The 15,779-nt window shown below is 37.0% G+C and overlaps 1 protein-coding gene across 4 annotated transcripts in view; it reads right to left on the bottom strand.

The window, feature by feature from the left end:
• CEP128 (centrosomal protein 128) overlaps positions 1–15,779 on the bottom strand; it is a 393,012-nt gene that overhangs the window by 25,720 nt on the left and 351,513 nt on the right. For 2 of the 4 annotated variants that reach the window (XM_088024490.1, XM_088024491.1), the window contains one exon: positions 5,820–5,912. The exons of the other annotated variants lie outside the window; for them this stretch is intronic. In XM_088024490.1, the coding sequence (XP_087880616.1) occupies positions 5,820–5,912 (93 nt within the window). The remainder of the gene's footprint in view (positions 1–5,819; positions 5,913–15,779) is intronic. 4 annotated transcript variants of the gene reach the window in all.

Here is a 15,779-nt window from a genome sequence, read left to right as displayed (position 1 = left end):
TTTTTGAGAGAGCAGAAACACCCTAACTTCGCCATTTTGAAACTGGAAGTCATATGTGCTGTTTCTTCAAGTTCATAAAATCTTCCTTTTCCAGTTCCATTTAAAGGATTTAGTATTTTCTTCCTTCTGCTTAACATTTATATGCTTGTTAGGATTTTTTGTTTTGTTTTGTTTGTGCTCACTTAAATGCCCATGATTCTAAATGGCTTCATTTAATTTTTTCATGTGTAGGGAAGATTCATCAAAATGACATGTTCTTAATATAGGCCCCAACATGTAGGTTTAGGAGAGCAAGTAATTTTAGCCACCATATGTGCTATATGCTTTTCAATAGTAAAATTAATAATTTCCTCAAGAATTATATTGGCCCTTTAATAAAATACAAATCCACACCATGGTGATTTTAAAACAGACTTTTTTTGCATCAGAAAAAAAATCTTCATAAACAATGATTCCAATAGATTTGTAGTTTGGAAACTTTATTTCCCTTTTGTTAATCCCACAAATTTTCTCATTCAGAAGTGACCCTCTGAACTAGGGAGAAGTATGTTAAACTCATTTTGTTCTTAAAATAAGCACGTGATTTCTTTCCCTACTGTAAAATTCAGCATGATATGCAAATATTTTTGTTTAAAATTTTCAACCAACCAGGTGACTGCATGAAGAAATTTTTTTCTTGCATATTTTCACATACTAGTTTATTTTGACTATTTGATAGTTTTTGGATGCATATTCAAAATGGCTATATATATTTTTTAATTTTTTTATTGTTATATTAATCACCATACATCATTAGTTTTTGATGTAGTGTTCCATGATTCATTGTTTGTGCATAACACCCAGTGCAGAATGTGCCCTCTTTAATACCCATCACCAGACTAACCCATCCCCCCACCCTCCTCCCCTCTAGAACCCTCCGTTTGTTTTTCAGAGTCCATTGTCTCTCATGGTTCGTCTCCCCCTCCGACTTACTCCCCTTCATTCTTCCCCTCCTGCTATCTTCTTCTTTTTCTTTTTTCTTAACATATGTTGCATTATTTGTTTCAGAGGTACAGATCTGTGATTCAACAGTCTTGCACAATTCACAGTGCTCACCATAGCACACACCCTCCCCAATGTCTATCACCCAGCCACCCCATCCCTCCCACCCCCCACCACTCCAGCAACACTCAGTTTGTTTCCTGAGTTTAAGAATTCCTCATATCAGTGAGGTCATATGATACATGTCTTTCTCTGACTGACTTATTTCACTCAGCATAACACCCTCCAGTTCCATCCACGTCGTTGCAAATGGCAAGATCTCATTCCTTTTGATGGCTGCATAATATTCCATTGTGTATATATACCACTTCTTCTTTATCCATTCATCTGTTGATGGACATCTTGGCTCTTTCCACAGTTTGGCTATTGTGGACATTGCTGCTATAAACATCGGGGTGCACGTACCCCTTATATATCCTTTTTTGAGTGAACCTTAAAAAACTCCTTGGCTCCTACTTTCTTAAGTACAGTTATTTTTCTACTCTCCTCCCCCATCCCCTACCTCTCCATTAATATCTTTAAACTTTTTCATCATCTATTTTAGTTGTGGCTTACTTTATATTCCTTTTATGTGTTGTTTCTAAGTATCTTCCTCAATATCAGAAATAGTTTCTGGTACACATGCCTTTCCCTACATCCTTACAGTCTTGTCAATCAGGTAACATCAAATGTATATCTAGATATAACAGAAAGGTCCACAGAACAGAGATGACACAGTTCCTGTTCTTTAAGAGCTTTTAAATTATGGGGGCGGGGAGGGGGAGAAATTTGCATATGCAATAGATGTAAGAATTATACAAAGAAAAAATTCACTGCATTTATTTTAAAGAAATTACATATACAGATGCTGAGATTTTTAAGGCATCTGCAACAATAAGATATGAAATAATGAAGACAATGAGTCCAGGCCTGCAGGCATCTCACATCTCATAATTTCAAGATTAAGTGATATTTGGGGCAGTATATTTATTTTCTGTCATCTCTCTCTGCATGCGAGTGTGCTTAAAACCACCACTTCAGCATATAGACTTAAGAGTAGCATATTCACATTCAAACATTTTTTTTTTCTTTTAATAACGTGAGATTGTCTGAGGTTCTATGATTAGAGTCTGGTCACATTACATGTCACTTCAAGTTCACTTTTCCCCAAAAGCTAACAGTGCTAGAAAAATAGAACCATTAGCAGATGAATAATCTAAATAAGGAACCTTTGGGTTTTTAGATGCCATAAGGACCTATATAGCATGTTAGTTCCTAGGGCAAAATACCTCATGCAGAGTCAGGGAAACTTTTTAATTTTTAAGTGGTTAATTATTTCTGCCTTACACAGTCTAACGCTTTAAAGGGCATGGACAAATCCCTACTACTAGAATTAAGGGAATAATTTCTCCAGTTTATTCAGTAATGGCACCAGCAAATGACAGGTGCTTAACCTGTCTTTAATTTTCTTAGGTCAATTTTCTAGAAGAACTAAATGAGACATTCACAAAAGGGTTTAAAGACGATTTCTCTTTTGAAAATATTGTAAGATACTAACTTTCATATCAAAATTGAAAACAAAGAAAAATTCACAATTAAGAATCCATTTAATAAAGGACCAATACTTTATGTAGAATACTTGGTTTATCTCAGAGGCTTAAGGAGCTGAACTTCCCCTGAGCTAAGAGCAGTGGCAAAGCAAATGATCACATTACTCCTAATTCTGTTTAGTAGGATGATGAAAGACTGAACCATAAAAATGTAACTCAATTTTGAATATACTTCTTAATCCTCACACCATCGTATGCTGCAAATACTATTGTTATTCCCATTATACAGATGAAGCAACTGAGAACCAAAGTGTAACTAACCTTGTCAGTCATGCGGTGGCAAATCTGGGATACAAATCTAAGCAGAATGCAGAAATGGCAGTGTTCTTAGTATAGAAACACTTTCATGGTAAAGCCCCAGAAGCTGTAACATTGCTCGATGTAAATTCCTCATCCCTCTCTAGCTATCAAGTTTCGGCATCTAGAACTTTGGAGATATGTCCCTGATGGGCTTATTTATGGAAGAGAAGTTTCAACACACATGCAGGAAGAGGTTCATCTGGTCAGTGCTGAAGAGTCTGTGCTCAAGATCACGCATCCAAGCACATGCAAGCACAGGAGGGCTCAGGATTTTCTTTCTTTTGACTTGAGGAAGTTAGGTATGAGATTCAGTTTTATGATACTCACTAACACACCCTTTTTTTTGGTAACATTTTGCAATAGCATAGCACACTATCTGGCCACAAGAGGTGCTTCAGTAAACGTTGGCTGTTAGAGACAAAGGCAGAGTTACCACTCTCTGATCAACCCACCGGTTCTTGGCTTCTTTATTAAAAACTGAGAAGCGAAAGTTTGCAGTTTCATTTATTTTCTCTAGACTAAGGCAAGATCAAGTGGTAGAAACAACAGTGAAATTCAGAAATCGTGTCCATTCGGCTCTGTGGCATTTGCCACAGGGAGGTTTAGCTATCAATCTGTCCAAGAGGGCAAAGAATAAGCTGGCAATTTTACTATTCCCAAATCTTCAACACACACCAAACTGCCATGTAGTTAAGCAGTTTGTATTAGTCAACGGTCTATTTTTCCTTAGTTGTTCCTTTGTTTCAGACTACAGGGAAACTGAATAATGAATGTAGTATGACAACATAAATAGCAGCAATTAGGAACTAGAAAGGGGCTTTACTGCAGTTGTTAGTTTCCTGTCTCCTGTAGAGAAAGCTTAAAGAAACAGATTTAACCGTGGGTATACTTTGGTAAATATCCTTCTCTTTGTAAAAATGCACATGTGTTTTATTTTCTTCGGAACATATAACAACTACCATTTTCTGAGAAAGCTATTGCAATCATACATTTTGAGGTTTAGATGATAAATAAAGATGCTATATTTTTATTTTAAAAATAAGTGTGTGCATTTTTGGCACTATACAGATGTTAAATAAACAAGGTTATGAAGCAGTTTATTTGGGTTCAAAAATGCAATTCTATTTCATTTGGAAAGAGATCCACTGCAAAACTTTCTTGACAAATGGCTGAAAGGTGGTAAGAAGACCTGAGTAAACAAATTTCAAGGGGAGGAAGGGTGAAATCATAAAAAGGACAGATTGTCTGTCTTTTTACTTGTGGGGACTCTATCCAGCATAGCTGTATCAGCTTCATAGGGCCCTCTTTTGATCCAAACTGTATCAGGCACTCATTGAAACCAAATGGAACAGTCGCAGAGAATAGGCCGGCAAGTCATTTTGTGGATGTACATCCTTCAAAGGGCCTTAGTGCTTGGAGTTGTGTGGATTTCTCAGAATACCAGAAGAGTCCTCTATTCCTAGATTGGGTACTTTAAAAGAGTTCTAAAAATCAGACACCCACTTAGATACAAGTGTTTATGTGTATCTTGGAGTAGAGGGTAAATAAGGCTTGTTACATATAAACACCAGTTCATGTGGCAATATGACACCAGTGACTATATTTGAGCTAAAATCTAGAAGAATTTTTGTCAACAACAAATTCCATGTCTTCATATAACACCATTCTAGTCACAAGTAGTAGAAGAGCTCCCTTAAAAAGTACCCATCTATAAAATTTGAGAACAGGTGGCATATCTTCATTGAAAAACTTGAATAAAGAAGGCTTTCTAGATCTTTTCCAACTCTCATTCACAATAATATTTTTAAGTGCACTATATGAAACTTACAGAATTTGCTATTCCAGATTACTGCTTATTTTTAGACATGACCAAATTATAAGTCAGAGTCAACCCATGATCTTATTTTAGATTAATTGGGGGAGTTTTTTGAATAATACGAAGAATGAGTTGAAGGGAAGACAGAAGGAATAAACAAACGTATCTCTTCCCCTTAAGATTCTTGAGATTCCCTTTCCATCTTTTTCTTGCCACTCCCTGATGTGAGGGAAGACTCACATATGAAGACAAGGGAAGACTAGTTTAATGTTCTCTGTATGCCCTTACCAGTGGTCTACAGGCAGGAGGGTCTTGAGATCCATAATCTGATTTCTATGACATCACTTTATTTCTTAAAATTGAAAATAAAAATTATTCCCAAGGCAAAGAATTCTAAGAACATTTGCCTCCAAGATGTGATTGCATGTTAACCAGGGGCAAAGAGTATATGCAAAGACTTCCTGGAAGAGATGGAGTTTAGCCATTTCTGCTACGGTGGCAGGTAAAGAGACCATGTTTCTCATTTATTGGTCCCAGACACATGCTTCATGCCGGCAGATGAAGAACAGTGGTGAGGTGGAAGGCAGGCTGAACCGGAAATCGGCATACCTGATTTGTGGATATGCATAGTTCCAGTAATATTACTTGTGTTCTGTAGTTTGGGGAATATCACTTTTCCCGGCCTTTCTAAGCTTCAGTCTTTTAGTTGCAAAATGGGGATAAACAGTGATGGTCTTTATTATCTCATACCCACAGGGCAGCTATTTTTATTAAGTAAGAGAGTGAATCTAAAAGTGCAGTGAAAGTTGTCAAATACTTTCCAAGCAGCAGGTATTTTAAAAAGGCTGATTCTGTGAGGTACTGTCAACTCTGGTAATTCTCAAATGCAGAAGAGGAGGTGAGTGACACTCTAAAATTACAGCTAATAAAAATTTGTCAGAGTTTGATGCAGAAACAAGGCAAACTTAATTAACTATATCCAATATTTAGAAATACATTTGCTGTTCTATAGACATTATCCAAAAGACAAAAGTAATAGGAGTGTAATGGCACATAAATACTTTTATACATACTGTGCCCTCAGTGGAGAACGTTCCCTCCTGTTTCCTTATCTGGTTAAAACTTTTCCCCCCAACGTTACGAGCACTTTCAAGCATATTGGAAATCTGAAAGAAATTTACAGAGATCACCCATATACTCACCATCTAGATTCTACTATTAACATTTCATTATATTTATCACATATTAATCCATCTATCTATCCCTATGTGTATCCACTAACCCAACTTATTTTTTGGATGTCTTACAAAGTAAATTATATACATTAGTACACTTTCCCCTATAGACTTCAGCATGCATATCATTAGCTCCACTTGGATTTTTAATTTTTAAATGTAAAATTTATGTTCAATGAAATGCGCAAATCTTAAGTAAACTGGTTAAATTTTATTATCTTTTATCACTTCCTTAGGGAACCTCCCCTGCCTTCACTGATCCCATCAAACAAGCTCTCCACTGTGCCCTGAGCCTTTCCTTTGCAACACTTACCAGAATATTTATTTTTGTGATTATTTGATTAACGGTCATGTTGATGCTGGGAAATAAGCATCACAAGGGTAGGACATATCTGTCTTCACTCGCCACCGTACCCCCAGCACTCCACCCCGTACTTCCATAGAGGTGGTATTCAATAACTACTTCCTGAATGAATGAATGAATGAATGAATGGGTCTTATTCAGTGATGGAAAGGTTCTCATTCATTTATTCAATCTGCAAACATTTAGTGAATGCCTCCTTTATATCAGACACTGTTCTTCTAGAGTTAGCTGAGGGAGCACACAACAAGATGAGGCCAAAGATGCCCCTGGAGCAAGATCTTAAGAGGGCCTTTTTGGCCACAGTAAAGTTTTTTATATTTAATTCTGAGTGAGATCAAAGGTCTTCAGAGGACTTTGAGCAGAGGAGGGATATGCTCTTATTTACAGCCCAAAGTAAACCCTCTGATGTTGTTTTCAGATCGCTAGTCTCTTACCCCCACGCAGGAGAACTCCTGGAGTCTGGGGAACTGAGAGAAGGCAAGACAGACATCTCATTCCCAGGTTAGACTCCTGCTGAGCAGCAGAAACTCTGAGACCCAACCTCATGGGCACCATCTGGGTGGAGCTCCATGAAAAATATACTGAGAGAATGTACCGAATCCCTAGATAGTGACTGGTGCCATATCAAAAGCCCTTGATTTACCCAAAGACATACTTTCTGACTGTAAGCATCTGAAAATGTCCTAAATGTCCACCAAATGGTTTCTCTAATAATGTTAGATTATTTACATTAATCAGATAACATTTTTATTGTGGTAGTCTTCTGGGGTGAGGCAGCAAGATACAGTGGAAAAAAAATCACTGATTAGAAACCAGGAGATACAAGGTTCCATCTCAGCTTTGCCATAACCAGTTGCATGAACCGGAAAATTATTTAACCCATGGGCTTCAGTTTCCCAATCAGGAAAATGGAAAAGTAGGATCTAAAAATCTCTAAGAGACCTTCTGGCTGTAGCTTTAATCACTGTGGCTTTAACTTCTTTTCCACAGTAGGTTGGGGGTCTGATTTTTAAGCTTAAGAGGTTGGAAAGAATGTGAAAAATGGTTTTATAAAGAGAAAGTAAAATAAGGAGAAAATCACATATGGGATTTTAGGAGTTAATACATACCCAAGAATACCTGTGGGGTGGAAAAACCTTCACTGCTTTATAGCAGAAAGCAAAGTTCATGATTACATAAGAAAAACAGGAAGACATTTTGATCTTCTTGGGTGTTTGCCCCATTAAAAAACTCCAGATATTTACCATTTTGTATTTTTATAACAGATACTTCCAAAAGCAGGCAAACAACTGCTTTTCATTTTTTTTCACTTTATAACTGCCCTTAAATATATATATATTTTTTATCCCTTCATCTAAATACTGCTAATCAGCTTCCAGTTCTATTATCATGAACGTTACTCCATACTTCTGCTTCTGTCCAATCATGACTTTGCACATGAAGCCCCTCTGTCTGATGTTCTCCACACACTGCTTAAATTAGCTCACGGATTCTCCTCTAAGACTTGGCTTGGTCGCTACCTTCTCTAACATGTCAGTTAAAAGTGTGGGCTCTTAAGCTGGTCGGCCTGATCTGAAATCCTGGTTTAGTCACCTGCTAGCTATACGTCTCTAGGGAAGTTCCCAGATCCCTCTGCACGGGAACTCAGTACCCTCATTTATAAATAGGAATGATAATAATACTCACAGTGTAGAATTATTGTAAGGACCAAATATATTGGTGCATGTAAAGTATTTAGAGCAGGGAGGGACACTAGTAAGCACTCAGTAAGCACTAGCTATTGTTAAAACGGTAATCCTAGTTATTATTCTGTGAAAGGCTCCCCTAAAGTCTGGGTTAGGTGCCTATCCTCAGTGCTTCCTATGCACACATGTCTCCTGTCCTGTGTCTGATCATGTCCTGTGTGCTTACTTGTCCCTTTTAGTAGACAGCAAATGCCTTAAAGGCAGGACTGTATTTTTCCCTATATTTCTAGTGCTAAGTACCTAGCATCACACACAATAGATTTTAGTTTTATGGGGGGAAAAAAAACCCTCCTCAACACAAAGATCAATAAAGGCACAATTAGAACTCAGAAATGTTGTGGAAAGAAAAATACACTACAGATTATTTTTTAAAGGTAGAATTGAAAAGGCAACTTTTTGAGGTAAAGAGAATGTTTCTAAACAAACTCAAAATTAAAGGAATAACAACAAAAAACAGAACTGGAAGAAAGATGAGGGACCGTAAAGTTGAGTTAAAAGGTGTAGACAAGGGTTAGAAACAGGAAGATGAGAAATAAGATCCTCTAGTGGACCTATGAAGCTGGAGCAGGAAGCTTGGGCTGGGGAGAGCACCGTCTTCCTGTGGACGAACTGGCAGGGGGCTTAGCCACACCAGGCTGTGGTGGGGACACCCGACCCAGGGCAGATACTGAGAAATGCTAATCATTTCCCTGAATACTGCAAAGCCCTCATCCCAAGGCCTCAAGACACGCTAATGCAGGCAATCACGGTTGTCTCTTCTGTATTTAACATGGAACAGAGGGTCCTGATATAGAACACTGATAAGGAATGATAATTGTTCTGGTTGATGTAGGGTCCAGGCTAATTTACTTAAAAGCACCTTGGTGAGGTGAATATAATTAATCTTCTCTGTTTTCAAAATAAAGGGTTATTTTCTTTTTAAGAGATGTCCTGGGTTTTCAAAGAGAATGACAAAACAAATTAATCATTTTCTATTACTCCACACACAGCACTTGGATTTTGAAAGAGCATGTGAACAGTTAATCCCCTATATGGATGAGTTTCTGGTGACAGGCAGATCAGATCTAAATAGAAATCAGGCAAGGTATTTTATTTTTATCATTGTGGCTTTGAGACTTAATTCAAAAATAACCGAGATCAACTCTGCCTATACTTTTAAAGTTTGCTTTCATAATTAATCCTTTTTTCAACACTTAGAAACACTCTTTTGGATCTTGTATAAAGCATTCCCCTGGCCGACTGCTGCCAAAGCAGACAGAAGCAGAGACTATCTAGAATATTTTAAAACCATTGAAAATTCAACTGAACTATCTCGTAAGGAATCCCAACTGCCAGGCCATACTTAGTTCAAAGTACCAATAATCTGACATTAGAGCAATGCATTTTGGCAGATAGCTTACCTAAACAACTAATGTTAAAGGTTAACTTTAAGTATATTTGAGATGCTCGGTTAAGCAATGTCTTGAATGGTGAACAGAGGGCAAGAGGGCATAGGTGGAGTATATGTGAGCAAAAATATGTATTTTTAACTAAAAACAATCCATTTCTAAATTTTCTGCCATTGGCTGAGAAAGATGGACTACCAAAGCCAGTGGGCATGAAACAGCTGACAATAGGATTTGGTGAGCCAATTCCTCTGACATTTGCCACAATCAATTGTTTTCCTGAAACTTAAATTGCTAGAAATTTTTTTTTCCCCCCAAATGAAAGCCATGCATTCATTTAACTGGACAACAATGAAGCTTTGTGGCCTCGTGGTTAGTGTGAAAAGGAGTTGGTCTTGCCAAAACAATTTGAAATTTTGAACTTAGCCCCCCCCCCCCCGCCCCACTTCATTTTAATATACTCAACTAAAAGGAACAAGTTCTGCAGCCTCTACTGGACACATTTAAAAAAACAAAAAAAAAACAGAAGTGGCCAAAACCACATGGCTTTGGACATTTAAAGTATGCTATGAAAACTCAAGAGAACATGCAAGACTCTGGAAATTGTGCAGGATTTCACAGCATTTACTATACAGAAACTAGATGAAACATCAATCTTCCCTCTATGCAACAAGAATTACTAAGCACTTACTATGTGCAAATCAAACTATATAACATCACTACATCAGACTTCATTCTGCTAAAGCTGCCCAGATTTAGTTCAAACATATTCTTTTGGTTCCTGAATGAAAACAAGTTATTAGGGCAATAGAGAGAAATATGTATCCTGATTGCACTGTAATGTTTCATTAACTGACTTTTTTCACCATTAGACTGGGAAATTTTAAGTATAGTGACTAAACCTTACTGTTCTTTGGATCGATGGTGTTAATACATAACAGCTACTCAAAAAATACTTCCTGAAGGTGGTGCTATAGTGGCTTCTCAGCCATCCGGTGACTACACACATGCAACGATATTTTTAAAATATGCTAATTAAAAGATAATTTATATTCAATTTGGGAATGATCTCATATGCTCTCCAGTGAATATGGGTGTGCCAGGAGTTCTGCGATACACTCTAAAAGAAATAATGGAGTTGCAGCAATAAATCGTATTATGTGAAAAAAGTATTCAGCTTTTTCTTTGCGGATTCTTGTTCTCTACATTTTCTTGGGATAATACTAGGACAAGGTACCCTTGAGAAGTACCAGTCAGAAGGACCAAATCTGAAATATTTTATATTGCTTTACACTGCCTTTACCCCCCCACCCCCATCATCAACTTTAGTTGGAGGCCAAAGGTGAGGGGTTTATTCTATATTATTTCTAAGATGGTCCAGACAGATACATATCACAGAGTCATGCAAAACACTACTTTAAATATAATAAACATGCTCTCTCTCTCTTAAACTTAGAGGGAATCCAGTGATTCAAAGGAACTTTCTAGAGATGCAAACAAGATACCTATTGATAATGAATCTGGGTCTATCAAATCTACTGTAAGTCATTTGAAGTCAGTTGCAATTTGCACCCTGTGGGAACCATAGGAGATTCATTTGTAACAAAAACAAACAAACAAACAAACAAACAAAAAGAAGGGAATACAGAATGGAACTTTGCTCCCAGATCCTGGAGCACAACAATGTACTTCTGCTTAATCTTTAGTGCCTCAGAAAAATTAGTCATCACCATTTACTCTGGTCCAATGTGTGAAGTTTAAAAAAAAATATTTTAGTTATGTGATAAATAATTTAGAGAATGATAGTAAAGAATAACTGTTAGAAATTTTAGTAAGAATTTAGGCATATTATATATTCCCTGGTTTTAAAGGTACGAATGCAAATGACTTCTGATGAACTATCATTCACAATTCTGGAAAATATCCATCTTATAAATATTGATTTCAGATTTCAAATATATTTCTAATGAGTCCTAGTTTACCATTACTTCTGGCTCATTATTCTTGCACTTGCATCTTCAAAACACAATACTTGCAAAAATATGACAACTCTTAACTGTCTTAAATTGATAAAGCTATCTTTTCACTACATAACTGTAAATTTTTCATTTTTTAGATTTATAAGCATCAACTAGAATGGTCAATCCAATAAAAAATTTTCTGTATCATCTTCTCCTTCTAATTGCATTTTTATACAACCTGCTTTCAACATTTGCCCACTTATGAACCATATAAAAAATTTTGGTGAACAAACATTAGTTGAAAGAGTATTGAATACATTCTTTTAGCAAAATGGGCTGGTCCAGGTTCTTGTTGCAAAATATTGCATGATGAAGTCCTTCTTGTTGAATAACTAACTGGATGAGACTATCTTATTTCCTTTTGTCCTTAGAAATACATTGCTCATTCATCGATTCTTCAGTTTGCAAAATTCATCTAGAATATTAACATTTGAAGACTCAATCTGACTTTTTGCTTATACAATCAATTTCACCATCTTCATTAGTTTCTAGAGTGCCACTGTCTGTCTCTTTATATTCATCTTCTGATTCATCTAATAACTGTGAAATGTATTCCTCTGTCAGTTTCCTTCTCTTTGTTATTATGGAAGAAAATGAGAAATTCTGAATTCTCAACCTCCATTCAGTAAAAGTAATAATAATGAAAAACACTACCAAGCTTCTTCTTGAAAGGTAATAGAACACTTGGGAGGTACTTCTCCATGACACTGCTACATGTCTTGGGATAGCTGTTATCCTAGAACAGCTTTTCAAGGATGTTTGTATAGCAAACTGAGACAGTGTCTCCCTCTGGTACAAAGGTTGGGTAAGATTTCTTGTAGCTCTTTTTATAAGACTGGGGGTTGCATAACCTCAGGGTTCCTCAGCTATAACACAAATTCACTTCATGTGCCACAACCATCTAGACCCATGTCCATTGCCCCTATGGGACCTGAGAAGCAAAGGGAAGACACAAACACGTATGTAGTTCATTGGGCCTGCTGTACCGTGAATAATAAAGTCTTTTGTCTTGTGTCCTCTTCCAGCATCCATCAAGTGTGTCAGGATAACCTGGTGAAGTGCATGTAGGGTAAAATCTCTTCATTTCTTGATAGACTTTGGATAACACAGTAAGAAGACTGAAATATTATGTAATAGTAATGACTTAGTTCACTTATTGCAAATCCTTCTGTGTGATTCCATTATTCCTCCACTTCATACTATTTTAGTTTTTCCTAGCATAGTCGGGAACAATTGATGAATAACAATAAAATAATTCCTAGGATGGTGAAACAGGAAAATGTTTCAAGAAAATAAGTTCACCAAGATCCATTATGTATATTGGATTTACATGGTACAATAGACCCATGTGGTATTTGCGAGACAGAATCAGTTTTTTCTCTTTTAAAAGGGAGGGAAATTTCTCTTTATTCTTTGGAAGATATTTTAAAAAGAATAACGGTAAAAACGATGACCAAAAAAAAAAAAAAAAATCAATCCTAACCAAAAAGAATGGAAAGACCAAGACTGGGTCCAACTGGTAAAGTGACGATTAAATCACCCTTTTAAAGCTCTCCACCTTTTATCATCACCTCTCAGACTCCTCTTTATCCATTTAGTGCCAAATTTCTCTTCCCTTGGAGCCTTCCTAAACTGTTCCTGGGCGGGGGCGGGGGGTGGTGGGTGGCTAATAGAAAGTCTGACAATTCATGAAGCACGTGTATGGCACTGCCTTGTGAGAAGACTTGCTTCCCCCTCAGTCTTGCACATGGACCATCCATCTGGTTGTCACATGTTGAATGGAGAAATGGCTGAAAGGTAACGAGCGTGATACTACCAAGAGGATCAACACAAAGGTAGTACGAGGAGAAAGAAGAAATCAGGAAGGCAGGTAATCATCATAACCTTAGTCACTATGCCAAAAGCAACTGGATTAAATAGACAATATTCCCAACATACTGATGTACAAACAACTTATTTGTTTTGAACTGTTCATACAGTTTCCAAAAGTGTTGTTTTTGTAAACTGCCTGGTCTGTTAAAATTTGTTAAAATCAGAGAATCAGTCATTTGGCAAATTCATGATTGGATAAATTTGCCCTTGAAGTTAGGCCTCGCAAATTTAAATTTTAGTAAGATGCTTGAAAAATTAAGGAAAACAGTGTCTGAGAGAGAATCTTACAACTGTTTTGGTAGATTAGAAAGAAGAAATACTAGAGACAGAATACATGATACTAGCAGTCAAAAAGGCATGAAATTAATTCAGTGGAAATGAATAGGACTAAATCCAATAGACATGAAGGCAGAATAGCACTAGGCCCTAGGGGATGGACCATAAGGCATATTCTTAAAGGGCAGGTTGACGATGGCCAAAATCAGTGATTCTCAACCATAACTGCACATTAGAATCATCTGGAGGAGCTTTAAAAAAGACTGGGTCTTACCCCAGGTCAACCAAATCTGGAGGCTGAACTAAAATTATTAGGATTATTAGTAAGATCCATAAATCTGTATGTCTCAGAGCCAACATTGGAAACGAGTGAATTAAATTTTGGAGGGAAACTTCAGATAACAGAGTGTGACACATAACCTGTGTGGTGAAACACAGACCAAAATTCAAATGTCCTGATCAACGAGCCCAAACTTTCTAGTTCATACTGCTTCTGTGACTGGTAAAGGTAAATGCACACATAAGGGAGGAGTATTTTTAAAAATTAGGAAAGGATTTTCCCATCCATTTATCTCATTTGCTCTTCTCTGCAAAACCGTGAGACAAGCAGGACAAGCACTAAGCTCATTTTATGGATAACAGAAAAATTAGGCTCGGAGAAGTTTAGAGATTTGCCACTGGCCAAAGAGCCACGGTTCACAACCATATCTTCTAACTCCCAATCTACCAAATCGTAATCAGTCTCTAAGAAATTTGGAGGTCACCTGCCTTTTGTCTTTCCCTCTCACTCAACTGAGAACAAATACACTCTTCTCCAAGACTAAACAAATGTCTAATGAGGAGCTTTGAGGTATTAGAGCACAAAACAAGTTCTGAGTTAGAAATGATAGAGAAATGCAAATGATGAAGACAGGAAGTTCTCTGAAAAAATGTAAAGGGAGTCCTTCAGACTCCAGGTGTTTTGTCAGGGAGTCTATACTTAATGTGTCGTAGACAATCTGGTTAATGTCTGATGACAATGAAACAAACAAGCCAAGGATGTGTTTTACTGGCCTTTGCTGTGGATAGGTAGAGAGGGAGATGATAGTCGCGAAAAACACTGAAAAAGACCCAGAAAACCATTTATGTAATACCAGCTATGCAAAATAATTAGGAACAGAGTCTGAAGAGAATAATGAGGGAAGGGCTATTTTGATGGTTTGGCCTTTTACTGTTTGATGTTCAAATATAATATAATTGGGGGCAATGATAGGTTGAAATCATTTACTAATGTTAAATAATTAACATAAGACCACTTTGGATATTTATATTAATAGTGCTAATAGTGACAATTTTATGCTCTCTCCAGCCTTTCATCTGAGATCAAAGTTTATTAAAAGCCCTAAACAAACTTTATAAACACTTGTGTAAGTAGAATTAGAGTTGGTATGCAGATGCATAAAGTAAAACAGATCAACTGAAGCATTTAGTATCACTGAGCAAGCTCAAGACAGAACTAGTAATATAACCTAGGGGCATGCCAACTCTTTTCTTCAAAATTCAAACAGCAGAAAACTAGTTTAAAGTTGCTTTATAAAACTTTATTGATCAATACGTGGAGGGCATATTCCGACAACCCTACATATGGTCCATGAATGTCAATGTCCTATTTATAAGTCCACTTCTGGCCCTGCTCAAGGTAAATACAGGATCTGGCTATTGATTTCCTTCCTCTTTACTTTGCACATTCACCAGACCCTTTAAAGTGTTCCTTACTCATGTCTTCATTGCTCTTACCAGGCACAAGAGGAGCATGTGGAATGGAAAGAACACTGTGTCACTAATCAGGCCACTTGAATTCTAGCCCTAGTTTTGCCACACTTGGCAATTCATAAACTCCTTTGGCCACTTCTCCTCTGTAGGGTGAAGGGTTTTGAAAAGGATCTCTAAGACTCCTTCCAGCTGTCATGTTATCTAAAATGTGAGACTCATGGCAGCAGGGACCTAACCTGCTATACACTGAGGGATGTAACCATGGTAGAGATTCAACAAGCACCTGTTATAGAATATTATATGATTAAATCAGGTACACTGTTTGATAGCAACTATTCGTAAGTCAGAAATTTTGAAGACCAGAATTTTTAATTCCTCCTAGA

This window comes from Eumetopias jubatus, unplaced genomic scaffold (genome assembly GCF_037043125.1).
Source record: "Eumetopias jubatus isolate StellerSeaLion01/CBP00866 unplaced genomic scaffold, mEumJub1_p1.0 scaffold_7, whole genome shotgun sequence".
In the NCBI taxonomy this organism is placed as follows: domain Eukaryota; kingdom Metazoa; phylum Chordata; class Mammalia; order Carnivora; family Otariidae; genus Eumetopias; species Eumetopias jubatus.
Note: the sequence above shows the minus strand (reverse complement) of the source record. Positions and strands in the feature narration are given on the sequence as shown.